General features: G+C 39.4%; 1 protein-coding gene across 11 annotated transcripts in view; it reads right to left on the bottom strand.

Moving 5' to 3' along the window:
- Positions 1-22377, bottom strand: part of BTRC (beta-transducin repeat containing E3 ubiquitin protein ligase) — a 115448-nt gene that overhangs the window by 72546 nt on the left and 20525 nt on the right. For 6 of the 11 annotated variants that reach the window (XM_038141741.1, XM_038141749.1, XM_038141745.1 and 3 more), the window contains one exon: positions 15333-15440. The exons of the other annotated variants lie outside the window; for them this stretch is intronic. In XM_038141741.1, the coding sequence (XP_037997669.1) occupies positions 15333-15440 (108 nt within the window). The remainder of the gene's footprint in view (positions 1-15332; positions 15441-22377) is intronic. 11 annotated transcript variants of the gene reach the window in all.

The following is a 22377-nucleotide window of genomic DNA, read 5'->3' on the forward strand; positions in this document are numbered from 1 at the left end:
TGTCAGCCAGAGAGGACTGAAAAGAGAGAGCTATGTGTGGAAATAAGTGCCAGTCTAAGACCAGAGGCACATAGAAGCCTTATGTTCCCTTTCCAATAACCTCTGTAAGTGATAGATGAGTCCAAGTCCATTGTTATCGTTAAGGGACTGTCAGCATCCTCATTTTATAAATGCTCTCTGTCAGTTTATAAATATCTCAGCCATTTCAAACAGTGCTAGGATGAATCCTGGCATAGCCAGTGTCAGCCTGAAGCAGTATTACTGTTAAAAAAAAAGTGTCTAAGATACACTAAAAACATGTAAGGATAGCTTCTCCTTTTTCTCCTATTATGAGATCCAAAACATTCAAATTCACACTTATTTGGCTAGTCACTACAATAGATAAAACCAGTCCTTAGGATTGGTAATGCTCTTTGAGAAGAATAAGTATGAAAGCTGCAAGTTTGAAGGCAATTCTTTGCTGTTCAGTACATAAAACAAAAATGACAGCTGTAACACACAGGGAGATCCACAGCAATGAAAATGCAGAGATAAGTATCAGAACCCATTCCTCCTTGGCATTTGCTGCTCTGAACATTCACTGAGATTAGATCCTTTTGGAGAACACCATAAATTGCAATGTGTAGGCACAAGGGGGTGACTTCAGCCTGGAATGAAGGCACAGACAAGTTTCCCAGCTCTTACCAGTTTAAAGTTAAATGGTACTTTTGCAAGGGGTTTTGGCTGAGCATTAGAATGACGGGAGGGCAGAGAATCTGCAGCCTGCCTTGCACTGACTGGTAACAGAAAAAGAAAAGGAATAAACTAAAAAGGTCTTCCAGTTCAGTGTCTGCTTTATAGACTGGCATGTCTATTCTGTTTATTATATCTATTATCTTAGCGGTGCAGAAGCCTGGTGCTTTTTTTTCCTCCAATACATTTATAAATGCCCTGTCATGGGGGTGAAGACTTCACCCCCTACCTGAAGCATTTACAAGCTGAAATTCATGCCCAAGCAGCTCAGGTACCTACTAAAACTTAAATTCTTAAAACTGAATCTCTGACAGCAGTGAAAATGGGAAGTACAACACTACACCTCTGACCAGACACATACATTCATGTTCACACAAGTCCTGACTTGGTCTGCCTCCATGTTAACACTGATGATGAAAACCAAAGTTTCAACCATCAGGGCAAAATTCTGCTTTTCACATCTGTAGAATGGATCCTTCATGGTTTTCTTAATTTTTCATTCAAATTAATAATTGGGAAAGTATAAATTTTCAAAGTAATGAGACTTGATAGCAGAATTTCATAACATACAGAAAAGCTTCTTATGACATTCTTTAACTTAGTCATTACTTGTTGGCTATAAAGGGTAATTTAATGGTGTGGGAAGTCTGCATTACTAGAACAGTAAATTCAGTTTAACATTAAAACACCAAAACCCAGCACAAATATCAAAGATCCGATGAACAGATGCATTTCGAACAGCAAAAATCTAGATGTAGCTAACAAAAAACCACCACCACCCCCCCCCACCACCCCCCCCAAAATACAGATGCTAGGAACAAGTCATTTAGGAGAATTTTAAAAAGCTAGTTTCATTTCATCCACATTTTTCAAGAGAGAGAGGGAGAGAGAGAGAGAGAAAATAGCTAATGAGAACAGGCTTTCCATGTTTCCCAGGAAGCAGCCCTGCTTAACAGTTCTGTTCAGTGAATTTAAGAGAGTCAGCAGTGGCAAATTTGTTTTTAATATTCAATCTTTCAAGCTTTGCAAGCTAGTTGGCCAATGGCTCTTTCTATTCCAATGTTTGTTGGTCCCTTATTTACACACACATTACATCCGGAGAGCCTTTGAATATAATTTCACATGGATTAAGGGAAGAACATTTGCTTCTGCTAATCAGGACATCTGGTTATTTTTGTAACTCACAGACATCTGCATTAGGCAGTTTGACTTCCCCATTCCTCATAACAAGGTTAGAGCTTAAGAAGCCTCAAGGACCTCTAGTTGAATTTTATTATTTGCATTTCTTCACAGCCAGGTCTGGTTTGGAATTTTCTTTCCTAAATAGCACAAATTGATCAGCACCTTCACAGGTATACACATATTTTTATAGCTAGCACTTTCTATGCATTATTTTATAGCGTACATCTTGTACTCCAAAATTTTATGTAGTTCAAAGCCATCTACATATTTTTAAGGAACAGAAAGCACACATTCCCAAAAGAGCATAGCTGAAAACATCCAATTAACCTTACAATACACATAATATGGGAATACTTCCAAATATTCAACCAGATCACCTATGTAAGACTGGTGTCAGGACTTGCTCTGAATCTTATTATCTCTGTGCTTTGGTTTGCCTCTTCCTACTGATTTACCCTTGTACATCTGCTCCTCACGTTGAACAAAACAGTATTCTTCCCTTTCTATTCTTCAGGGCAACAGTAGTAATTTCTCCCATCTTTTAAATTCATGTTATAATTCTTTTATAACAGTTTCAGCTGGGGTTAAATTTTTCTGCTAGACTGCTGAATTGTGCCACACATACTTCAGGAAGAAGGATTTTGCATGCAACAGAATCCTTTTAGAAAAGAACTGAATCAATCCAGGCTCGGCTCTCACTTCTTTGTTGCTTTCATTTTGCTACATTCCTTCCACAAAAATTCATTTTCAACACTCATCCCAGAGTGTGAAAGTACTAAAGTTTGAAATTATACACTCTTATTCACAGTTCACAGCATTCTTCCCTCCCATGCTCATGAATCGTAGGCTTTTATCAGTGATTTTGTATGCTGGAATAAGATGTTTTCTTGATTTCTTTCCCCTACATGCAGGGTGGGGGGAACAGCACAAAGTTAGCTTTTACAGGCTTGGAATATAAGCCAACATTCAAAATACACGTCAAAAACATATTTCTTGTACTAACAAGAGTTAGCAAGAGCCAACAGATCCAGGGAGAGTTTTAAAAAAACTTTTTATTTATTAAAATTCTCTAGACACAGCTTAACTTTCTTTGTACAATATTTATTACAGCTTCATCTGCATAGGAGCTGCAAGTGCTCTTACAAACTGGTTGTAAAAGTGTCTAGTTTTGCTGCAGATTTCATGCCCTTGACGCCCAAAAGATAGGCTGGAAAGAAACCCCATAGACCGATGTCTCTAGAGCAGGTATTCGTTTACTGCAGTGCTGATGGTGAGGGGGATTTCTCTGCCTAACTCACCCACCTCTGTCCAGTGCTGTGCTACGCAATGAGTATTGCTTCGTGTCCCTGTGTCACTACAACATAGTGTAGTGTCACACAGGCACCAGAACTGATTCACATCCTATGAGCTCATGGTTATCAGACAGTTCTGCTGCACTGCGCTTGCGCCGCCCCAACTTGGGGAGGTCGGGGGCCTTTGATGAAGGCTTCCAAGGTCTTCTTCACATCTGAACTTTTCAACTCTGTCTTTGGAGCAAGCACAGTTACAGTGTTCCTTGGTCTGTCTGGTCTTAACTGGCCTAAATTCTTTGTTTTGTGGCTAATTGGCTTTGCACTTGCCAATTTTTCATTAGTACTACACTTATCTGTCTCTAAAGCTATCTACCAGGCAAGTTTTTTTCTTCTTTTTTGTCTATTCAGCATTAAGCAGCTAGCTAATCATATACCAGCTATTACATTGTATAAAAAGTTATTTATATCAGGTTATATAGGTATAAAAGTTATAATTCAGGTTATATGGGTATAAAAAGCTATGATTCAGATTATATAGGTATCAGGTTATACAGATATATAAAAGGTCATGATTTAGGTTATATAGATATATCAGGTTATATTGATATCTTCTAACTCAAGCTATATAAGAACCTTGTAACTTTGATCTAAGTTATACAGACATCATAATTCTTCAAGCACTATTTTCTAACTTTTTAAACTATTTCTCTCAAAGAACCAATGCCATCTCACTGGACTGACTATAAAAGCCCTTCGCCTCTCATCCCTGGTCATCATCTACACTCATTATTATAATTTTCCTTTACCAAAACCTCTCATTCTGAGCTTCCCTGTCAAACAGACAAAATACCTGCATTTGTCATCACATCCCTTCCTCAGAGCCTGTGGCATTCTCACTCCCAAACTCCTAAATCAACCACACCATCCTCATCTCGCTGTACTCTTGTTTACTCCTTCCTATTTTTTATTGCAGGAATGGGGAAAATGAGATACAAAATAAAGGCATGAAGCACAAGTTGTCCAAAGTAAAAATGACAGCAAAGTAGAACAAAACTTGTTAACTTTTTAGGCACAGTTTCCTCCCTAAAGCAGCTCACTTGTAATGGGGATTCAGTAATCTCATTGCAGTGTCAGACTGATGGGAATTCACAGCACACTGTCTACACCACGGAATGTGGAGGCACCCAGATCTTTGTCTTAGACACTGTGAGCCAGGTGACCCTGCAGCCAAAGCTACTTGGTTTTCAATCTGGAATAGGTTCAAAGTACCTACAGAGTCACCATGGAGCAGTGTGGATGACACAGCTCCACCTCTCCAATGTGCCTCACAGTAGTAATTAGTCCATACAGTCAGGCTTCGGTGCTTTTTCCAGCTTCCAAAGCTACATTTATTACAAGAAGCATCAATCACACCACTGGACTAGGAGGCAAATTTAGCTGGCTTCCAATACAGGGTGTGTTTACCTCCACACAGTGCTGCTGAAAAACCTCACTGTGGATATGAAAAAGAAGTGTGATTGTTCAATCACATTAGGCAAAAAAAATTTATAATCTTCTAATGAAAGAATCAAAAGTTACAGATCAGGCACCGCATATTATGTTTGCTAGCAAGCACTGCAGCCTTTGAACAGCTGCCACCCAAGAAACAAACCCTTGGGTTCTCCTGACTTGGCTAGAGCAAATTTAAATGTGGCAACACAACAGCCCCTCCTACAATATTTAAATTTAACAGCTCACTACTAGGCTCTACCACTGTAAAATAATTCCAACTCTAAAACACCACTTTCTTTAACTAGAACAAGGAGTTACAAAGTATTGTTTTAAATTTCATTGCACTGGGAAAGAAAAAAGAGTTGGACATGCTTTGGAGACCATCAAATAGGGCGAGTAGCCAAGCAACCAAAGAAGGAAAGATAAAGATGTACATAGGTTCTCACCTTCAGATACCTTGGGGCTGGCAAACATTTTGTTCCTATAGGAAATGATACAGCTCTAGACCACCACCTATTTGAGATCCAGTAGCTGCAGCTTTTTTTGCTACAACATGAATGGCTTATTAAACCTACAGCATATCTGTTTTATTTAACTTCTTGGTGGAAAGGGGCCAGGAAAACAAAATGTACTTAAATGCTGAATTTTTTTTCCAGGCTGAATGCCTTTCATCCAGTAAGACATTCAAAGCAGTGACCCAGCAAATGGATTGAAAAAGCAATCTTCCGTCTCAGTGCCACATTATCATTCCTATTCAGTATTCTCGGTGAGATATCTCAATCAGCTGGATGTGTGTGTAAGTGACAGCGCAGCCCATTGCTGGGTTAATTAAACATTTGACTTTAACACCCTCCCCATCATTAAGCAAATAAAAACAGATAATTCAAACTGCACTTCATCCACGGGGTACACAACATACATGTCAAAATTAAGAGAGTCCAAGGCCCTCAGGGAGTTCTACTCGGGGAGGTAATCAGTTTAAATCTTATCTGGTTTATCAATTATTCTATTGATTAAAGCAGGGTGATTATACAAAACTCCCTCTTGCCACATGGGATACATGTAAGCAGAGCAGGACAACACACAGAGGCTCAAAAACGATTTAAAGAAAATACAGACAGATGAATAACAGTCTATTAGTACAAGCCAGCAGTCCATAGCTGGAAAACTTGGTACTTTTTCAAAGCTAGTGAATTAGGTCCTTCCAAATTAGAGTAACAATGCTTTTAGCTCATCTGCTCTAAAATCAGATCTGTATGTTGAAAGGACCACATTTCTTCATTTTAAACAGGTAGGGTTTTTTGCCTGAAATATGTTTTATTGATACAGTCCCAGAACATAACAAAGACACCAAACCAGTAATTCCAGACTTTTCAAAGGCATCATATCTATCTATCAGTGACTCTAAAAAAGTGGATGGAAAGGGCATTCTCTGTATTTTCACTCTCCCACATACATACATGGCATAGCCAAAAGTAGAATGTTATATTTTAACGATTTAAGTGTGACAGATCAACTCAGACAAAAAATAATGTATTGTGGAGCTGTAGAGGTTTTTTGCTTTTGCAACCCTCCAAAGTGAGATATTAGCAGTTGTGGGAGCTGCCACTGCCATGTACTACTCATTTTCAACAAGCTCTTACAGAAAATCCCACCACAGTGGTCCCTATCACAACTCTCCTGCATACAGCCGCAAAGCAATTCCAGTTACTTCTCATTTCTCGTTTCCAGCTGAAGACCTTGTTCTCTTCATGTGTCTGTGTCCTGAGTTTATAATCACAGTCCCACCTCCACCATCTTCCAGTAACATTATGTTTCAAATTTCACCTTATCCTAAACTGGACTATACAAGACCTTGCCCCACACACACAAAACAAGAACCTTTTAAAAACCAAGCACTGCAGGCTACTGCAAACAACAATTGGAATTTATTTCCAAAAGTTCCCTCAAAGCAATAATTAGCAGCAAAAGAAAGCTCAGCTTTAAACCAGGGTCATTTTTTTTCCCCCCCTATACTATCTCCCACGATCTGCTTTGTAAGGGTCATACTGGTAGGTAGCACAAATTAGTCATCTAATCATATCTCAGCTCTTAACCAGGACACAGGGTATGAACCACAGCAGTCAAAACACCGACAAGCCAGAGAGCCCCAACACCTCACCAGCCAGCATTGTTGGAGCTGCAGTCACAGGAATTTTAAGCAACAAGGACAGCTAAAAAGCAGGCCTGAGGTGTGTTCTTGTCCTTCACCTTCAGGAGGGGATTATGTGCCGCTCCACATTGGCATTGTGTGTGCATCCAACCATACTTCAGCCTCCTCTTTGTAGATCTCTTTTCTTCTTTGGAAGCAAACTAGAAGCCTGCATTAGCATGCTGTATTTTGCTCTCACCACTAGAAATACTGAGGGTGCTATTTGTAATTGTATTCTTTTAAGAGGTTTGTTCTCTGCAGCTGTTTTCTGCTTGCAGTGTATTTTGTGTAATCAGCACATCATCATAAATACATTGGCTGTTCCCCCGAGGGAAGCTGTCACTGTTTAATTTACAGAACAACCTGGCCAATGTGAATTCTAACACTACAGCACTATGGCAAGAAGTTACCACACTCGGAAAAACAGGTTTCTATGAATTTTTATATCAAGAGCTGGTCCCAGGACAATTTAGTTTCTAGAAATAGATTGATTTTAAAAGCACTCTATACACTGGATGGAATAGATTCTTTCCCATTTACAGCCTCTTAAGGCAGCACCAAATTCACTCTCACATTATTTTAAAGGTGACAATCTCACCACAACCATCTTCACTTCTGACTTTCACCAAAAGAAGGCACTGGATGTAAGTGTGTTATCCTGCACACCAATTTTGTGTGTGTGTGTGTTTGGTTTTTTTAACGAACAACCACCACAACATCAACGTGTTAAGTTTGTCTTCATTTGCACAAGGGAATGTACTGCGTTGCAAGGTCAAATGTTATTACCTACATCAAAGGGTTGCTGCACAGTTTATTACTCTGAAGATGTGACAGAACAGCAAGGTATATTCCTGAAAGAGTAGAAGTGTATGCAGCTTTATTGGCTGAATGAAGAGTTGCTTCCTTTGTTTGTGGATATACGGTTGTATTTTGAGAAAATAAGTCACAGGGATTTTTGTAGAAGGTAGGCAAAAAGCGATGGTTGACCTTGCTATACACAGACACAATTTAGAAAATTCCACAATGGTACCAAATTTTATTGGTAGTCATTTAAGAACTAGACATGAGCCCTAAATAAATACTTGGGTATGATCAATGAGATACTCGGATATTTCATTCACAATGGCTACTAGAAGCAGTCTACCTGACTACTTAGAAAGGGAGCCAAGAAGACTGACAACCTGATTTTTTTTAAACTTATACACACACATACACATATGTTTAAATATGGAAATATATAAATAAAATGCTAGAGAGAAACAACTATAAACATATATAAAATCTGAAAAATAGAATTTGCAAAGTATAAACTTCTATGGGAATTCTCCTCAAAAAGCAACAAAAACCTGTTTCATCTATTTAACAAAAAATCTGCATCTTATTTCTGGGGGCAGCTGGTTGTTAAATAACTTTAGCAGCAATTTTGCCAATTCTTAGTGGTAATTAGAAGCCCTGTTTAACATCACCAGACACAGGGCAAGTATACAAACATCATAAAAAAGAATCATGCATATCCCAGAGTATTGGTTATGTATTTTCACAAGGAAAGTTTAATATTACTCAGTTTCCAGAGTATTCTAGCAAATTATTTTTATTTCAAATCTAACAAAACATAAGAAACCATTAAAGCAAAACAAATACCATCTTGTTTCTGATATGGTTTATGCTTATGAGAATGACCTAACAAACACAGATAAAACTGAGTGAAAATAGCTGATATTTAAATGAAATGTGAGTCATCTGGTTATCTGTAGAGGAAGGAATACAGGAAAGAGAATTTCTGAGTATTTTTACATGCTATGTAAGTAACAGCCAACAGAAAGCAGAGGAAATGAGAAATCTACCCGACACAGTGTAGGAAAGCACTTCTTCAAGCTGTGAGTTTTAAGATTTAGCAAGTGCATTTCTACTGAAAGTGTTTGGGTTGATTCCCTGAAATTTTTCATGTGTTCACCTTATTTCAGAGAAGAAATAGTTCATTTTCTTCTCCTTATACAGAATTATTCAGAACTATCTCTGCCTATTTCCTAAGAGTGACTGAATTCTAACACTGGCTTAAATTTAGATGTGGGTAAGAAAGTATTTCATGACTTCGCCAAATTTGCGGTAAAATTCCATATTTGCATTTTTAAATTAAAATTATTGGTGTTATCTCTTTGCCATTTATGCACAAATAGGTACAACTTGTTCTTGTGCCACCGGCTCCCTCCGAAGTCCTCCTCCCTGCCCGTGGAGCTATCAAATCCAAAGCGATAATGGGGCGATTTACAGGGACTAGGCCGGATCTAAACGCACTGGACCATCTGTGATTGGTGCGAGGGGCTTGGAGCGGGGCACCCTGAGAGGCTCCTATCTCCACAGAAAGGAGCAAAGATGCAGGCTTTGGAGCCGCACGAAGAGCGGCCGCAGTGCTGTTTCAGCCCCGGGGCTGCAGTTCCGGGCGCGGCCGGGGGAGCGCAGCACAGTCCGCGCCACGGCCCGGCCCCCGCCCCGCCCCGCAGCGCGCACACGCACAGCCGCCTTCTAATTCAATTAGCGCAGCCTGCAACTCCAGAAAAGAGTAATTCAATTAGTGCATTGTGGAGCTCCACAATACCTCCAAGCAGATGTTCGCAATCCTGAGGAACCGGAGCTAGCTTTAAAGATACCTGTATGCCTCCAACGCGGCGCTGCATATGCCGTTTGTCACTACGGCTTTACACACCTTCCTGACTCCTAACGAGGGACGAAGGAAAACTCGGATGAGTTTTTTTTCATTTTTTAAACCCAACAGTCAAACTGGTGCTGCTGTGCTAGAAACCTTGCCCTCACCTCAGCGGGAAAAGCACATTAGTAGTAACCGGACCATCGCTACCGAGGCTGAAGGAGGGGGAGGCCTTGTAGCTAAGATGCAGTTTAAATTAATCCCTGTGCTGAACACACTGAGGGGGTATTTCGCAGTGAGATACTGTCACACTTCTTGATACTCAGATTAAAGAGCTAATAAAAGCACACGGAACTTCTGAGGATCAATATGGGTGCAGAACAAATGCCGATTTCTGTTACTAAATTGAATTATTCAATTAAATTAAGAAATTAGTGATGTACTAAAAAACAACCAAACCCATCCCACTGATCCACAAAGAAAAATTCCTTCCTAGTCCCCTTCATTTCTTTGCCACCTCAAAGGAGCAAAACATCTCTTGCTGTTGTTACTACCCGTGAGCTAAGATCTTGCAGCACACGGTTTGGTGGGCTCCCCAGCATCACCCAGCCTCTGCACAGGTGACACCACCAGCCAGACAACATCACCAGATTTAAAGAGGGATAAATCTTAAATACGTTTAAAAAAGCTCTTCTGCAGTCAGTGGGCACTTTATTTAAAGAAATCTTCAGCCAGGCTAACCATCGTGGTCTTTCTACAGTGCAGCTCCCAAAAGTCTGAGCTACAAATGGGGCTAGAGTCAAACACAAAAATGCGATTAGGCTTCATTCCTGCTCATTCTTTTATTGTCTCTCATGCCTTTATAGTTGCTCCTGCCAAGTGGTAAAATGAAGAGAAACAGAAAAGACTGCTGCTGAACACCTCCAACAAGAAACTTTGCTGAAAAAACCAGGTGTCACATTGTGGCAGTTCAATATTTCATAGCCAATACAAGGAATGTGCAACAGCACTGCAACTTTAAATCTTTGCCTCCTGTGTCAGTCTATCTCCTCTCATTGTAATGCCAAAGGGAACAGCAATCAGAGTGGAGATGTTCAACGTGATAGAGGTCAGGACACCAGTGGATCAACGTACCAGAAACACGACCTTGTTTATTTTTTTCCCCAGTATTATTGTTTACAGGGTGCTTTGCTCATGTACCTTGTGGTTCTTAGCTAAAAGATGAAATTACAGCCCAGGATGAAGCGCTCAGGCACACATCCAATTTGTGTTTCCATCTCAGAAAACAAAAAGCTTCTGAGGCCCTCGGGCTGCCATTCAAACTTGGAGAGGCTGACATTTTTAACAGCATGAACCAGAGACTGGCACAGGAATGATCTAATGCATTTCTGACTTGTCAATCAAAGATCTCACCTCTGCTGTCTTGTAAACAGTTGGGGGCCACCTAACTACATTCACAACCAGGGCAGAGCCTGCTGCCAGCCGGGGGGTGCTGGAGCCACATGCTCTGGCTATTAGTCACCAAAATTAGGATTCTGCTTTAGAGGTGCACTGTAAACAGCCCCCGGGCAGGCTTCACACAGCCACTGGCAGAGTGAGAGGGGTGAATACAAAGCAGGCTTAGCGTCTCCATGCTGATGGAGTCTGTGACTGGACACCCCATATCTTTCCCAATTAGAGACAGAACTATGCACACCAGCAAACACTGACTCCAAAGCCAAACAATTTCCTTCAAATGTATTTCTCACAAACACATTTCTGAGCATGCAGTTTGCCCACCCCAAGACTGTAGCTCTAACCTCCTGTATAACCAGAAATGATGTACTGCTGCTCACACTTACACTGTATTTCCAGCAATAAAACATCAACTTCTAACACAAAAGTATATGAACAAGCTGAAGGAAATTTAGAGACACAACTGTTCCTACCAATACACTGACAATGCTTCTCTGACAAATATTCTGCTTTGTAACACAAAAAATATAAACATTAGGAAAAAATAATGTAAAAGTAATTTGAAGAATAAGTTCATGCCTGTCTCATAGGCACAACAGACTTCCATCACTGCATACCTTTAACATCTTTTGCATTTTCACCTTTCTGCAAAAGTAATCTCAGTCCACAGAGATCACATCCATACTGCACAGCCTCAAGTGCACTCCCTTTTGCTTCCATTTGCCTAGCACAGTACACCCATACCTTCCTCCCCAGGACAGAGCTTTTAGCCCAGACCAAGGACGTCTCACACGCATGCTCACTTCTGCAAAACCAAGCAGAAGCTCGTCCGCTTCACCTGACAAACCCTGAGATGTAGTTCTTTATGGCCAGGATCTTCAGTTAAAACAAAATGCAAATTTCTGACATTCTATAGAGACATTTCTGTATTCAACAAGATGCTGCTACCTCCACCACAAAAGTTAATCCTCGTCTTTGATTACTAGAGCCTGCTACAGAAATAAAAGTTTCAGATTTGGCAAAACGAAGCTGACAAGAAAACTCTCTTCTTTTCCACCTGTGTCTAGGCTCCAGACAAGGTAGTAAAAGCATGACTCTTGTCCCAAGAAGTTTACAAGCTAAACAGGAGTTGGTATTTGTGTTGGCTGTGAATTAGGTAAAAAGGAAGAGGTGGACTGCTCTCTGCTGTTATGGTGAGACATAAAGTCTTTGGCAAGACTTTTAAATTCCTCTTCAAGCCTCCTCATTTGTACATATGCCTACAGAAATCAATTCAAGAAAATACTTCAGTCTTCTGCAAACCTGGAAGGATTAATACAATCATTCCCTTGGCATACTTAATGGGTGTAATTGTAAATTTGAATTTTCAAAGAGCTTCAGCTATGAAAAGCAACATAAATAGAGCCTTGTGAGCATGCATGGAAAACTATTTCAACAGGGAAAGTAATGATCTTCACATGGAAAATGTCATGCAAACAGACACTTGTTGGCACATCTGGAAATTTCCAAAGCACAAATTTCTAAGAAAAAAGAGTATATTCTGCATAATTTACTTTTTATTATTAGGATAATCTACATGCAACCTAATTTTCAGTTGCTTTGCAGATTAACAGTACAAGACACTGAAAATGGAATAGCTGGCCTTTTTCTCTTGTTAAAATACCCTCTTTGACTTGACCACTTCCCACAGTGCATTACAGGAGTTCATGTTCCAATTTGCTGCCACCTTCCACCATGATTACAATGAAATTCAGTTACACAATAGACTATCAGTTGCAAAGCCCTTTGAGAGAAAAAATGTAAAAAAGAACTGTTTCTAGATCCTTATTCCCCTATTCATGGGTTTAGCCTTACAGCCTTTCCCACTGCAGGATGATTGCCTAAAAACAGGGCTGAGGAACCAGAAGATCCTGTTTTCATCTGTCTCCAATAATAAAAACACAAAGAAGAAAAATGAAGTTACTTGACATATTAACAGAATCATCTCTAAATCAACTACCTGCCAATGCTTCCCATGAGGAGTCAGCAAGACTTTAGTGAGCTCTTCAAAAAGAGCATCTTTCCACATTTCTGTCTGAGCATCTGAAGGCAGGCATGTAAATAACTAGACAAATTCAGCAGTGACTAAGTAGCCTTCCAGATGGCATCTTCTCTTTTGCCACAAGCAAAGAACATTGATATGCTTCTCCAGTTACTTCAAGCTTGCTACGGAATAAAGAAAGTAACTTAATATGAGAAAAATCACTGGGCTACAAGAAAGTCTTTAATGTTTTCCCAAAGATTTGATATTAAAAAAAAAGCATTAAACAGTGATGAAATACTGCAACATCACTGCTTCAAGGAGGCTCCAAACCACTCCATTCTGCACTGGAAAATGCAGAAGCCATGCCTCAGAGGGGAGTTTTCTTCAAACCATGCAAGCTAATGGGGATCAATCAGAGCCCATTGAAAAAAATGGACTGAAATGTGGATGACTCAGTGCTGCAGAAGCTGTTGCTGGCAATGTGGTTTCTCTCTCAACTGGCAATAAATACGTTCCTGAACACAACAGTCAGAGTTCAGTGAAGAGCACCGGTTTACCATTTCAGATGGCAAGTAGGACATACTTCCCCAATTCCCACAGTCACTAAATACACATGGAAATGTCTCTCAAAATCTGTAGAAATACAAATGTCAGTCCTATCAGTATTCCAGCACAATGAATGGTTATGCAGCTGACTAATTTGACCCCAAATATCAATGAACTGCATTAGCAGAACAATTATTGTTCATATCTACCATTAGTAAGGTCATCTTAAGCTTCAATAAGTTAGTTCATCTTTCCCTTTGTAATATATGCCTATTTTAAGTAATCAAACATAATTCAAGTAGAAAGGAAGCGGTCTCAATTTGAGTCTATAAATTACTTTCCATATACTGCTAAGCTCAAAGAGATTTGAGATTCATTCAACAGCCAAAAGCTCAGACATTAGGCCCGTACGATTTAGTCAAATTATGCAAATCAGGATTAGGAGTCTAAACTCTGCCTCTTGTCTCTAGAGTCCTCTTAGACTAAGAAAAAGTCGTGTTTCCCCCTCCCCCACAGAAAGCTCCACTAAAAGCTTGCTTCAGCAAAGGAGGCCTGGCAGGACACCTTCCAGAGTCCATCAGTGCTACTGCTGTGTCAGCAAAAAGAATTGCACCAAAACGATGCAAGACACTTAAGCCTCCTCTGGGACTAAGAAGATTATTTCCACAGCACTATCCTAACTCTGGGAGCAAGAAGGAAAACTTAAAATAATCTTTGCATGCTTTCCTTCAGAGGCACATAATGAACTTACCCCAAAACAACTGCAAATTTCAGAAAGATTCTGGCCTATTCTTTTTATCTGGTTTTTGAAAGACGCAGGTAAACAAAACTCTCTGCCACAGGTTAGGCCAGCAGTAGCATAATCTAGCAGCATAAATCTCAAAGTAAATGTTCATGCTACAGTAGGCTCAAATAAACATGCTCTCTGCAGAGATACTCTTAAAGTCCCTCAGTCACTGCAGTTCATAAACGACCTCAGAGTTTCCAGTGTGAATATAACATCTCCAGAGTCCAGTCTCTGCTGTTATGTCCACATGCCATCAAAAATGCTTGCAATGATCATGAGAGCCTTGTCTAGGTTTCTTGATGCTCACCCAGCACCTTACTCTCCACCCATGGGAGAATGTCTGCATTTTTTAAGATTCACTGGTCACCCAAAGGGTCTGAACAAACTGGTTTGGCAGAAAACTGACTCATGACAGAGAAAAGCCTGAATCTAACAAATTCAGAGATCAAAGGGGGGGGGGGGGGGGGGGGGCGGGGAAAGTTTCCTTTATTTGCCTTTTGACTGACAGCTTACTTGGATAATAATTTTCTGTAGTCAAAATGTCCAGACTCCTGCTAACAAAGCTGAAGTAGAGAATTTCTGGCATCAATTATCATCATGGCAATGAACTCACCCTCTTAGTCCTTTAAGTGGCACACAGAAAATTTAGATAGGAGGGGAACTGCAAATAGCCAGAATAGCCAGATTGGACGTGGTGTGATGGATGCTGCTTGCCAGATATAATTAAGTGGTATCTTTTTGACACAATTTAAAACCAAAGAAAAAGATGATGGTATCAAGTCAATTTAGATAAAATAATTATATCAAGGTAAATGGAAACGCCCCAGCTGCCCTGAATCTACACAAGATGGGTTAAAATACCAGAGATCAGAATGACAGAGGAGAGGCACAGAGTATGAACCAGAATAAATAGAGGTCAAGCAGGCAAGTAAAGGAGATGCACACGCACACAGATGGAGAGAAAAGGAGTGGGGAGAGACAGAAAGTACCTGGAAAGCTGGGAGTGCGCCAGTCCCTGGGTTATACAGGCATCGCAGCGAGGGCATGCTGTCCGCCAGGCTGGAGCAGCCCAGCCACAGAGATCTGGGCATAGAGCACTGCAGAGAAAGGACAACTATGAGATGGGACTGTATGAGACAGGATGGCACAGATTACAGGAACTTTTAAGGCTTAGCCAAATGGCGTCAACACAACTGCCCTTTAAGAGAGCACTAACTGCTGAAGCATCTTTTCCTTGAGAGAAGCTTTACAGATGGCATAGTAGCAAAAAAAGGCACCATGGATCAAGAAAGTAAATTCTGATTAATATTCCACAACAATGTGTTGAGTTTTCCCAGTAATAGAAAGTTTCTTTCCAATTAATCAGACCTCTCCTCTATCCACAGCAATGCTCCAGGCAGAAAACAAGGCAAGCAATTTTGCAAGGAAAGCAGAAAAGTAAACGACAACTTTAAGTATGATACTTGCAGGGAAAGGAAAGGTTTGTGTTTTGTCTGTAAATGGGATAAAAGGAAAAACCTATGATCCAAGGTGAATAGGAAGTTTGTGACACTTTTATAAGAGTTTCATGTTTCTGCTTGCCTTGTTGTTTGTTACATAAAATACATTTTTTATAATAAATTGATTCATTTCCTACAAACAGAAATACAAAAAAGGAGCCAAAGCAGCCAGTCAAGGAAAATACTAGCCATTTTGACAGTTAAAGCCATTACCCCTCGAAATAGAGAGCTGCTTATTCATTTTACACCACTACTATTAAATTTAGGGAAGCATTATGATAGCAATTGCTTTTACCAGACACAGAGTTTTTGATGCCATAAGCACTACTGCATTTGTCTAATTACTGGCAAGGCAGGAAAAAACAAGTGTATTTTAAATTGGCAGATAGCCATGAAAACTGAAGGATGTGATAGATTAGCTGCTTGAGATTTTAAACCCTCATACTCTTCTTTTTTGCAATCCTGCCCAGCTTTGCTGCCTTTTTTTTTTTTTTAATAGAGGGGGAGGAGATGGGAGGAAATTTGAGTGGAAAGGGCAGCTGGAATGGGTATGAAATGACAGCTGCCTTCTGAGCCTCCGTTTCTTCCTGCTCTTGAGAGGGCTAGAAAACCTTGTGCAATCTTGCACTAAATGAGTATGTAAGAGCAACATAACCCATCTTTGAATGAACAGAAAGGTGATCACCAACATCCATAATCTGGTCCTGTGCAGACAGACACAGAGATTAACCTTGTCTGTCACCACATTCTTTGCTGTACTTTGTTGCAATTTACACTGCTGTTCCAGAAATAGTATTTAAAGACTGCTAGGGAATATAACCTATAGAAACATTCTCAACAGAAGTTTATGATACCTTAAAATACATTCCTCACTGCCTTTTCATTAAAAAAAAAAAAAAACAAAACAACCAAACAACTCTTCCCTTTACAAAGACACTGAAACTCAAGAATTTGAGTACATCATAGTACTACATATCACATGAACTTGCTACTTGTACGTAATGCCCCTCCTGAAGCCAAAAAAATTACAGCCATAGGATTGTAACAAGCTACAAAAGTGAGCCATACTTCCTTGTCCACCATTCTAACCTCCCAAACACACCCACATATAAAAAAAACCTTCCAAATGCCAGCAATCTTTTCTTTGCAATGTAATATGTATCACTACACCTACTGAAAGCTGTTGTGACAATAACTTTTTTAAAAAAACATTAATACATTAAATGGACATCCATGGTTAAGCATTTCACTGATTTTATTTATTTAAATCAAAGTTGCTTATTATTGCCTAAGAACGTCACAGTAACAAGAGATTCACTACGTGGTGCCTCTGATGATGCAGAGTAAATTCACTAGGGGAGGATCAGCTGCTTACCATTATCCATCCCCAGGATTCATAACATAATACAAAATAAATATGGGATGATTTTTTTTTTCATACAGAGTTATTCAAGACTTGCAGCTACCATTTATTCCGTATTTTCAAGCTTTCCCATCCCTTGGGCTGCCTCAAGTTTTTGTACTGTGATAATGAACTCAAAGAACTGACTGCCATTAAAACGGACTGACAATATAAAAAAAGAAGTTACTTTAAGTATTTGTACTGACTGAAGCATGGAAAGGTACAGAGGCAGGAAAAATGAGGAGCACTCTGTCAGTGGAAAGACAAGCTTAAGTTGACTCAAGGTTTACGTGAGATTACAGCTCAAGTCAGAGTCATTACAATCTGCAGGTAGGGCGCTCTATTGTGCCAGGGAACTTACAGGGCAATGAAATGTCTTCCTCTAAAATTGCCACAATAACAAAGGAAAACATTGAAGGGCTATTCTGCAGAGTTCTCTTGTTTAACAGAGAATATCATTCCTCACCCATGCGCTCCTGCCACTTAGTATTGTTCTGGAGTTGGGAAGTACGAAGTAAAAAACTACCGATACCTTAGATGATTTCTGAATCTGTTCCAGTATATAACAAAATCTACATTAGTGACACAGTTCTGTTACCTAGCTTAAAAACTAAGCGTGAAGTTGCACAGCGTGGAAGGAAATGTCATTCCCGTACTTGCCTTTTACCTATTGAAGGAAGCAGAGACACTAAATTACTGTTGGTGACTGAAAGAGGCTTACTCACAAGCCTGAACAAAAGGCCCCAGGTGCTTCAATAGAAACAGCTTGTGTGTAAATCAGATGAGTGACCCACCAGAACAACTTCATTTAGAGCCTGATCTCTGAAAAATCTCAACAGCCTCTATCCCCATGCACTGAGCAAGCCACGTGTCAAACGCTCACTTTTGTACTGTCAGCTCCACAAACAAGGGACTGGCCTCAATGTTCATGACTTGAAAGCTGACTGAAAAAATCCTCTCCTGAACTCAAGTCAATCTACATCGATTCATCAAAACAAAGATACAGAGGCACAGTGCTTGGACTAGAGCCAAATGGGAATGCTGGTATTGCTTGCTAAGTACTGGGCCAGGACGCAGCAATCTCTTTCCTTTCCTAACCCCCAACTGCATTAATACTTCAGATATCTGCACAACTTTCAGACTCAGAGACGCAAAGCTTTTTATTGAGAAAAGCTAAGCATCTTTAATACACACTGAGTGGCATAAAATAGGGAATTATTTGATGAAAAACCCAATTTCTTTTTCCAATTGATTTTAAAATCCCACTCCCTGAACTCTGAAATGTATTTTCCCACTAAATAAACACAGGGAGTACAGTTTCAAACAAGACCAGCATCTTTCTTCTGACAGAGGCTAATTCCAGCTGCTCCACTGGTGATTAAAATGGGTTTGCCTTACTTTGAATTAAAATAGGCTAGAAGCATTGACAGCCTCTGCCTGAGCTGACTGGACAGTAGCCATTAGCTGAAGGAAAGATGTATTTTAACCTATTCAATTATTCTTGTAATTATATTGCAAGAACATTTTTTGACTACATCAGATGTTCTGCCTCTAATAGTCTACCCTCTCTTCCAATTATCTGATGTCCTAAAGACAAATTTCAATACACTCTCAATGGCTAAATTTTTGCCAGTGCTAAAAATTGGTTATTTACTTTATTTGCTACTGCATTACAAGATTATACATTATCATTTCAGACTGGGTTTTTCTTATCAAATTTGTTCTCTTCTAGTCCTTCAGCAAATACAATATACTAGGGGTAACTAACACAGTTTTAGTAAATTGTGTTACAGGTCAGAAATATATCACCTTGTCCTGTAAAACTAAGTGGCTCTACACAGGGAAGAATAAAGTTCTTGAACTACTACAGTTCACAACTACAGTGCACAGGTATGAAAGCATAAACTGACTATACTGAGCTCACTGTAAAACAAAAATGACCAAAAGAAAATCAAACAATAGTTGAAGGATATTTTCTTCATAGTCACTTCAGAGAAATTAATTAGACAGCAGTACAGAACTACTGTCTCTAATTGTGGCACATTCTAAAATAGTGAGGTATTACCCACTATCCCTGAATGAACCCTGTGCTGAACTTCATGATAACCTGTTAACTTAAAACACCTTTGATTTACAGGCAGCCTAATATATTTTTGTACATCTTCACAAGTTAGTGACAAAGCCAAAGAGGAAACCAAATTTCCTCCCCAAGGGCTGGCATTTGGTGTACTGTACATAAGATTAATTTTAGATGCTAACTACATCTATTACAGTCCTTCCCTAGTTCAGGATTGTTTCCCTTCTAGTACAGAGTTCAGCACCTTACACAGGTGAACTCTAAAGATAAACCAATAACAATTTCTAACTCTCACAAAAACTCAGACATGAGGGGAAAAGAGGTCCTAGAAATTCTACCAGCCAAACTGGAGCACATAAAACATACGGGATGCTCTGAAGGGTATTAGAAATATATAAACCAGATGTGAGCTTGATATGAGGAGACAGATCACCACTTCAGAAAGCAAAGAGGGGATGGCTGGCAAGAACAATTCTCCCTGGAAGTCTCTTTCACACTACTGTTTCCTGCATGCTCTATAAAACCTAATTCTCAGGAAATGTGTCTATGGAACTTTAATCCTTTATCAAACACAGGCTCAGATCTTACTGGGATTCCTAATATTCAGAATTATTTTTATCATACACCACAAAAAACAGGAGAACAAACCTCAATACCTTTCAATCTCACTCAGTTCCTCTCATACTTTTTTTGGCCACATACTTAACTAAGCCAATGCCAAAAATATAACATACATCACTTTCACATTGTGTTCAGTCTGCACTATTCCTGTCACCACAGAATGCAACACATTGCATGAAACATATCAGATAAGGCAGCTGCTATTTACATTACAAATGCTGGTCTCATGAAACTTAATAACAATTCCAGAAATTTACTTCTGGATAAAAAATTATTTTGGATCCTTTCCCTGGTCCACTTTTCATTCTTTTAACCTCTCACATACATATAAAAATTAAAAGGGATCGATCTCTTATTTTTCCCTCTACTGTTCTGAGAGGTGTTTTCTGATTAAATACATGCAAGTATTAAAAAAAAAATACTCCCAGCACATCTTGTGTACTTTTGCAATTAAAAAACCTGCCATACATATTTCATTTTTTAGCTTTGGTAGCTCTTCTTATCTGAAAAGAAAAAGTACATAATACAACTTCTAAAAAAGCTGTGAAAACAGAATGAGAATATTCTTTTATTATTTATTTTGTTAGATTTTGTGGGGCTTAGATTTTTTTTTCTTTTCCTCTATCCCAACAATGGATGCAAGGCATACTAAATACATAATTACATGAGAGAGCCATACAGCTTTCAAAGGAGCCATTCAAGTGAATTGTGTAAATAATATGCCTTTAAAAACCCTAACATATGAATACAGATTTACCAGTTATGAAGTAGTTATATACCTGAGAGACAAGAATATGCATTTTAAAAAAAATTCTGCCCAATTATGAACTTACCAAAGAGACTAGCATGTCTCAGAGCAAATTAATACTTTCATAACTTTTGGAGAAAGTTTTTTGCCTCTTTTCACTTGAAAATAAGAAAAACATTAAAAGCGGTAAGTCTTAATTAAGACAAAATACAGCAGTCAAAAGCCATACAGTTAAAATGTGCACCTCCTTGCATCCCAGACCAGTTTTCCACACTTATAACTAGGTAATTCTGACTTTGTCACTGGCAGTTTTTCTTGAAAGTCTTTCCACAGTAAGAAAATTAATTTATAAAAATAAAGAGGCAACTGCAGTGATCCTTGGAGTGTGACGATGAGAAGGATCTCACAGGGCTCAACCAGCCCACCAACAGCTCTGACTGCACATATTGCACCAGAATGGTGAAGGGCCAGATGCGGATGCTGTCACAATCAGTGCTTTGCACAGTTCCTCACTTTCTGTTATGTTCAGACACCTTGGTCACATTTCCACAAGCAGGTATGGGTATGATTCAAAGTGGTTTGTGCTCCTGCTTTGCCATAACAAAGCTCAGCTATCTCATTAAAGACCCTTGGACCATTTTTCATGAACTGCAAATCAAGCAAACCAACATTTCACTTTGGGAAAGCTGAGTGTATTTTTCTGGCACAAGCGGGGTCTGACTTCCAAACAATTAGGTCTCACAAATCAGAGGCCAAAACATGCTACTAGATTCAATTATAACACTCTTCCTAGATTCCAAACGTAGGTAATACTGGACTTCTTACCCTGGTACAGATCACTGACTTCAGCGCAGCAGTTTTCCCTTCACCCTCAGGGTGTTACCACGTTCTGCCAGCTTTGCGGTGCACACAGAACTCCAACTGCTGTAAAGGGTTCTTTTTCCTTCAGCCACCCACTTTGCGTGTAATTGCTGAGTAAATTTTCCTTAACATACATATTATGCAAACTCTTCTCTAATCTTCTGGTAACTCCCTAGCTAACAGTAACTTTTTACAAGATATTCCAGTTCACTAACTACTTTTAAATATCAAAGATAAGACACATGGCAAAGGATTTACGGATTCAGATTTTCCAAATAATAACTTACCTGAGTAGGATCTGGGAGGATCAAATCACAGCTTTTAGGTAAATGTTTGTGAAGAAATGTTTCCCCCAAGAGTGGTTACTGGAGTTCAACCTCAGTGATTTCAAGTCAACAGAAATGGCATGCCCCTGCAAGGGGCCAACTTCCATCTAGAAGGCGTACAAGGTCCTCATGTGCCAAGTGCTTGAGGAAACTTGTATGGATCACATCTGAACTTGACAACAGTAATGTTTTCATAATTACAGCTCTTCAATGCATGAAGCTGAAAAATCTAAACCAATGGAGCTGCAGAGCTTTAGGTTTAGATTAAGATTTAGGTGCCATACCCTTCTTTAAGGAGTAAAACTTGCAGAGACTTGTGTGTGCTTCTTTAAACAACACCAAACTTACTAAGAGCAATCTTATCAAGGTCTAAAGCGTGAAACTACGTGAAGGCTTAAAATGGAGATTTCACAAGACCAAGTGCACTTGGCTCTTTGGTAAGCAAGAAAACACAGTTGCTACTAAGCTCCATTATGTCTGATGATCTTAGAAATATCTTC

Source organism: Motacilla alba, chromosome 6 (genome assembly GCF_015832195.1).
Source record: "Motacilla alba alba isolate MOTALB_02 chromosome 6, Motacilla_alba_V1.0_pri, whole genome shotgun sequence".
Lineage (NCBI taxonomy): Eukaryota > Metazoa > Chordata > Aves > Passeriformes > Motacillidae > Motacilla > Motacilla alba.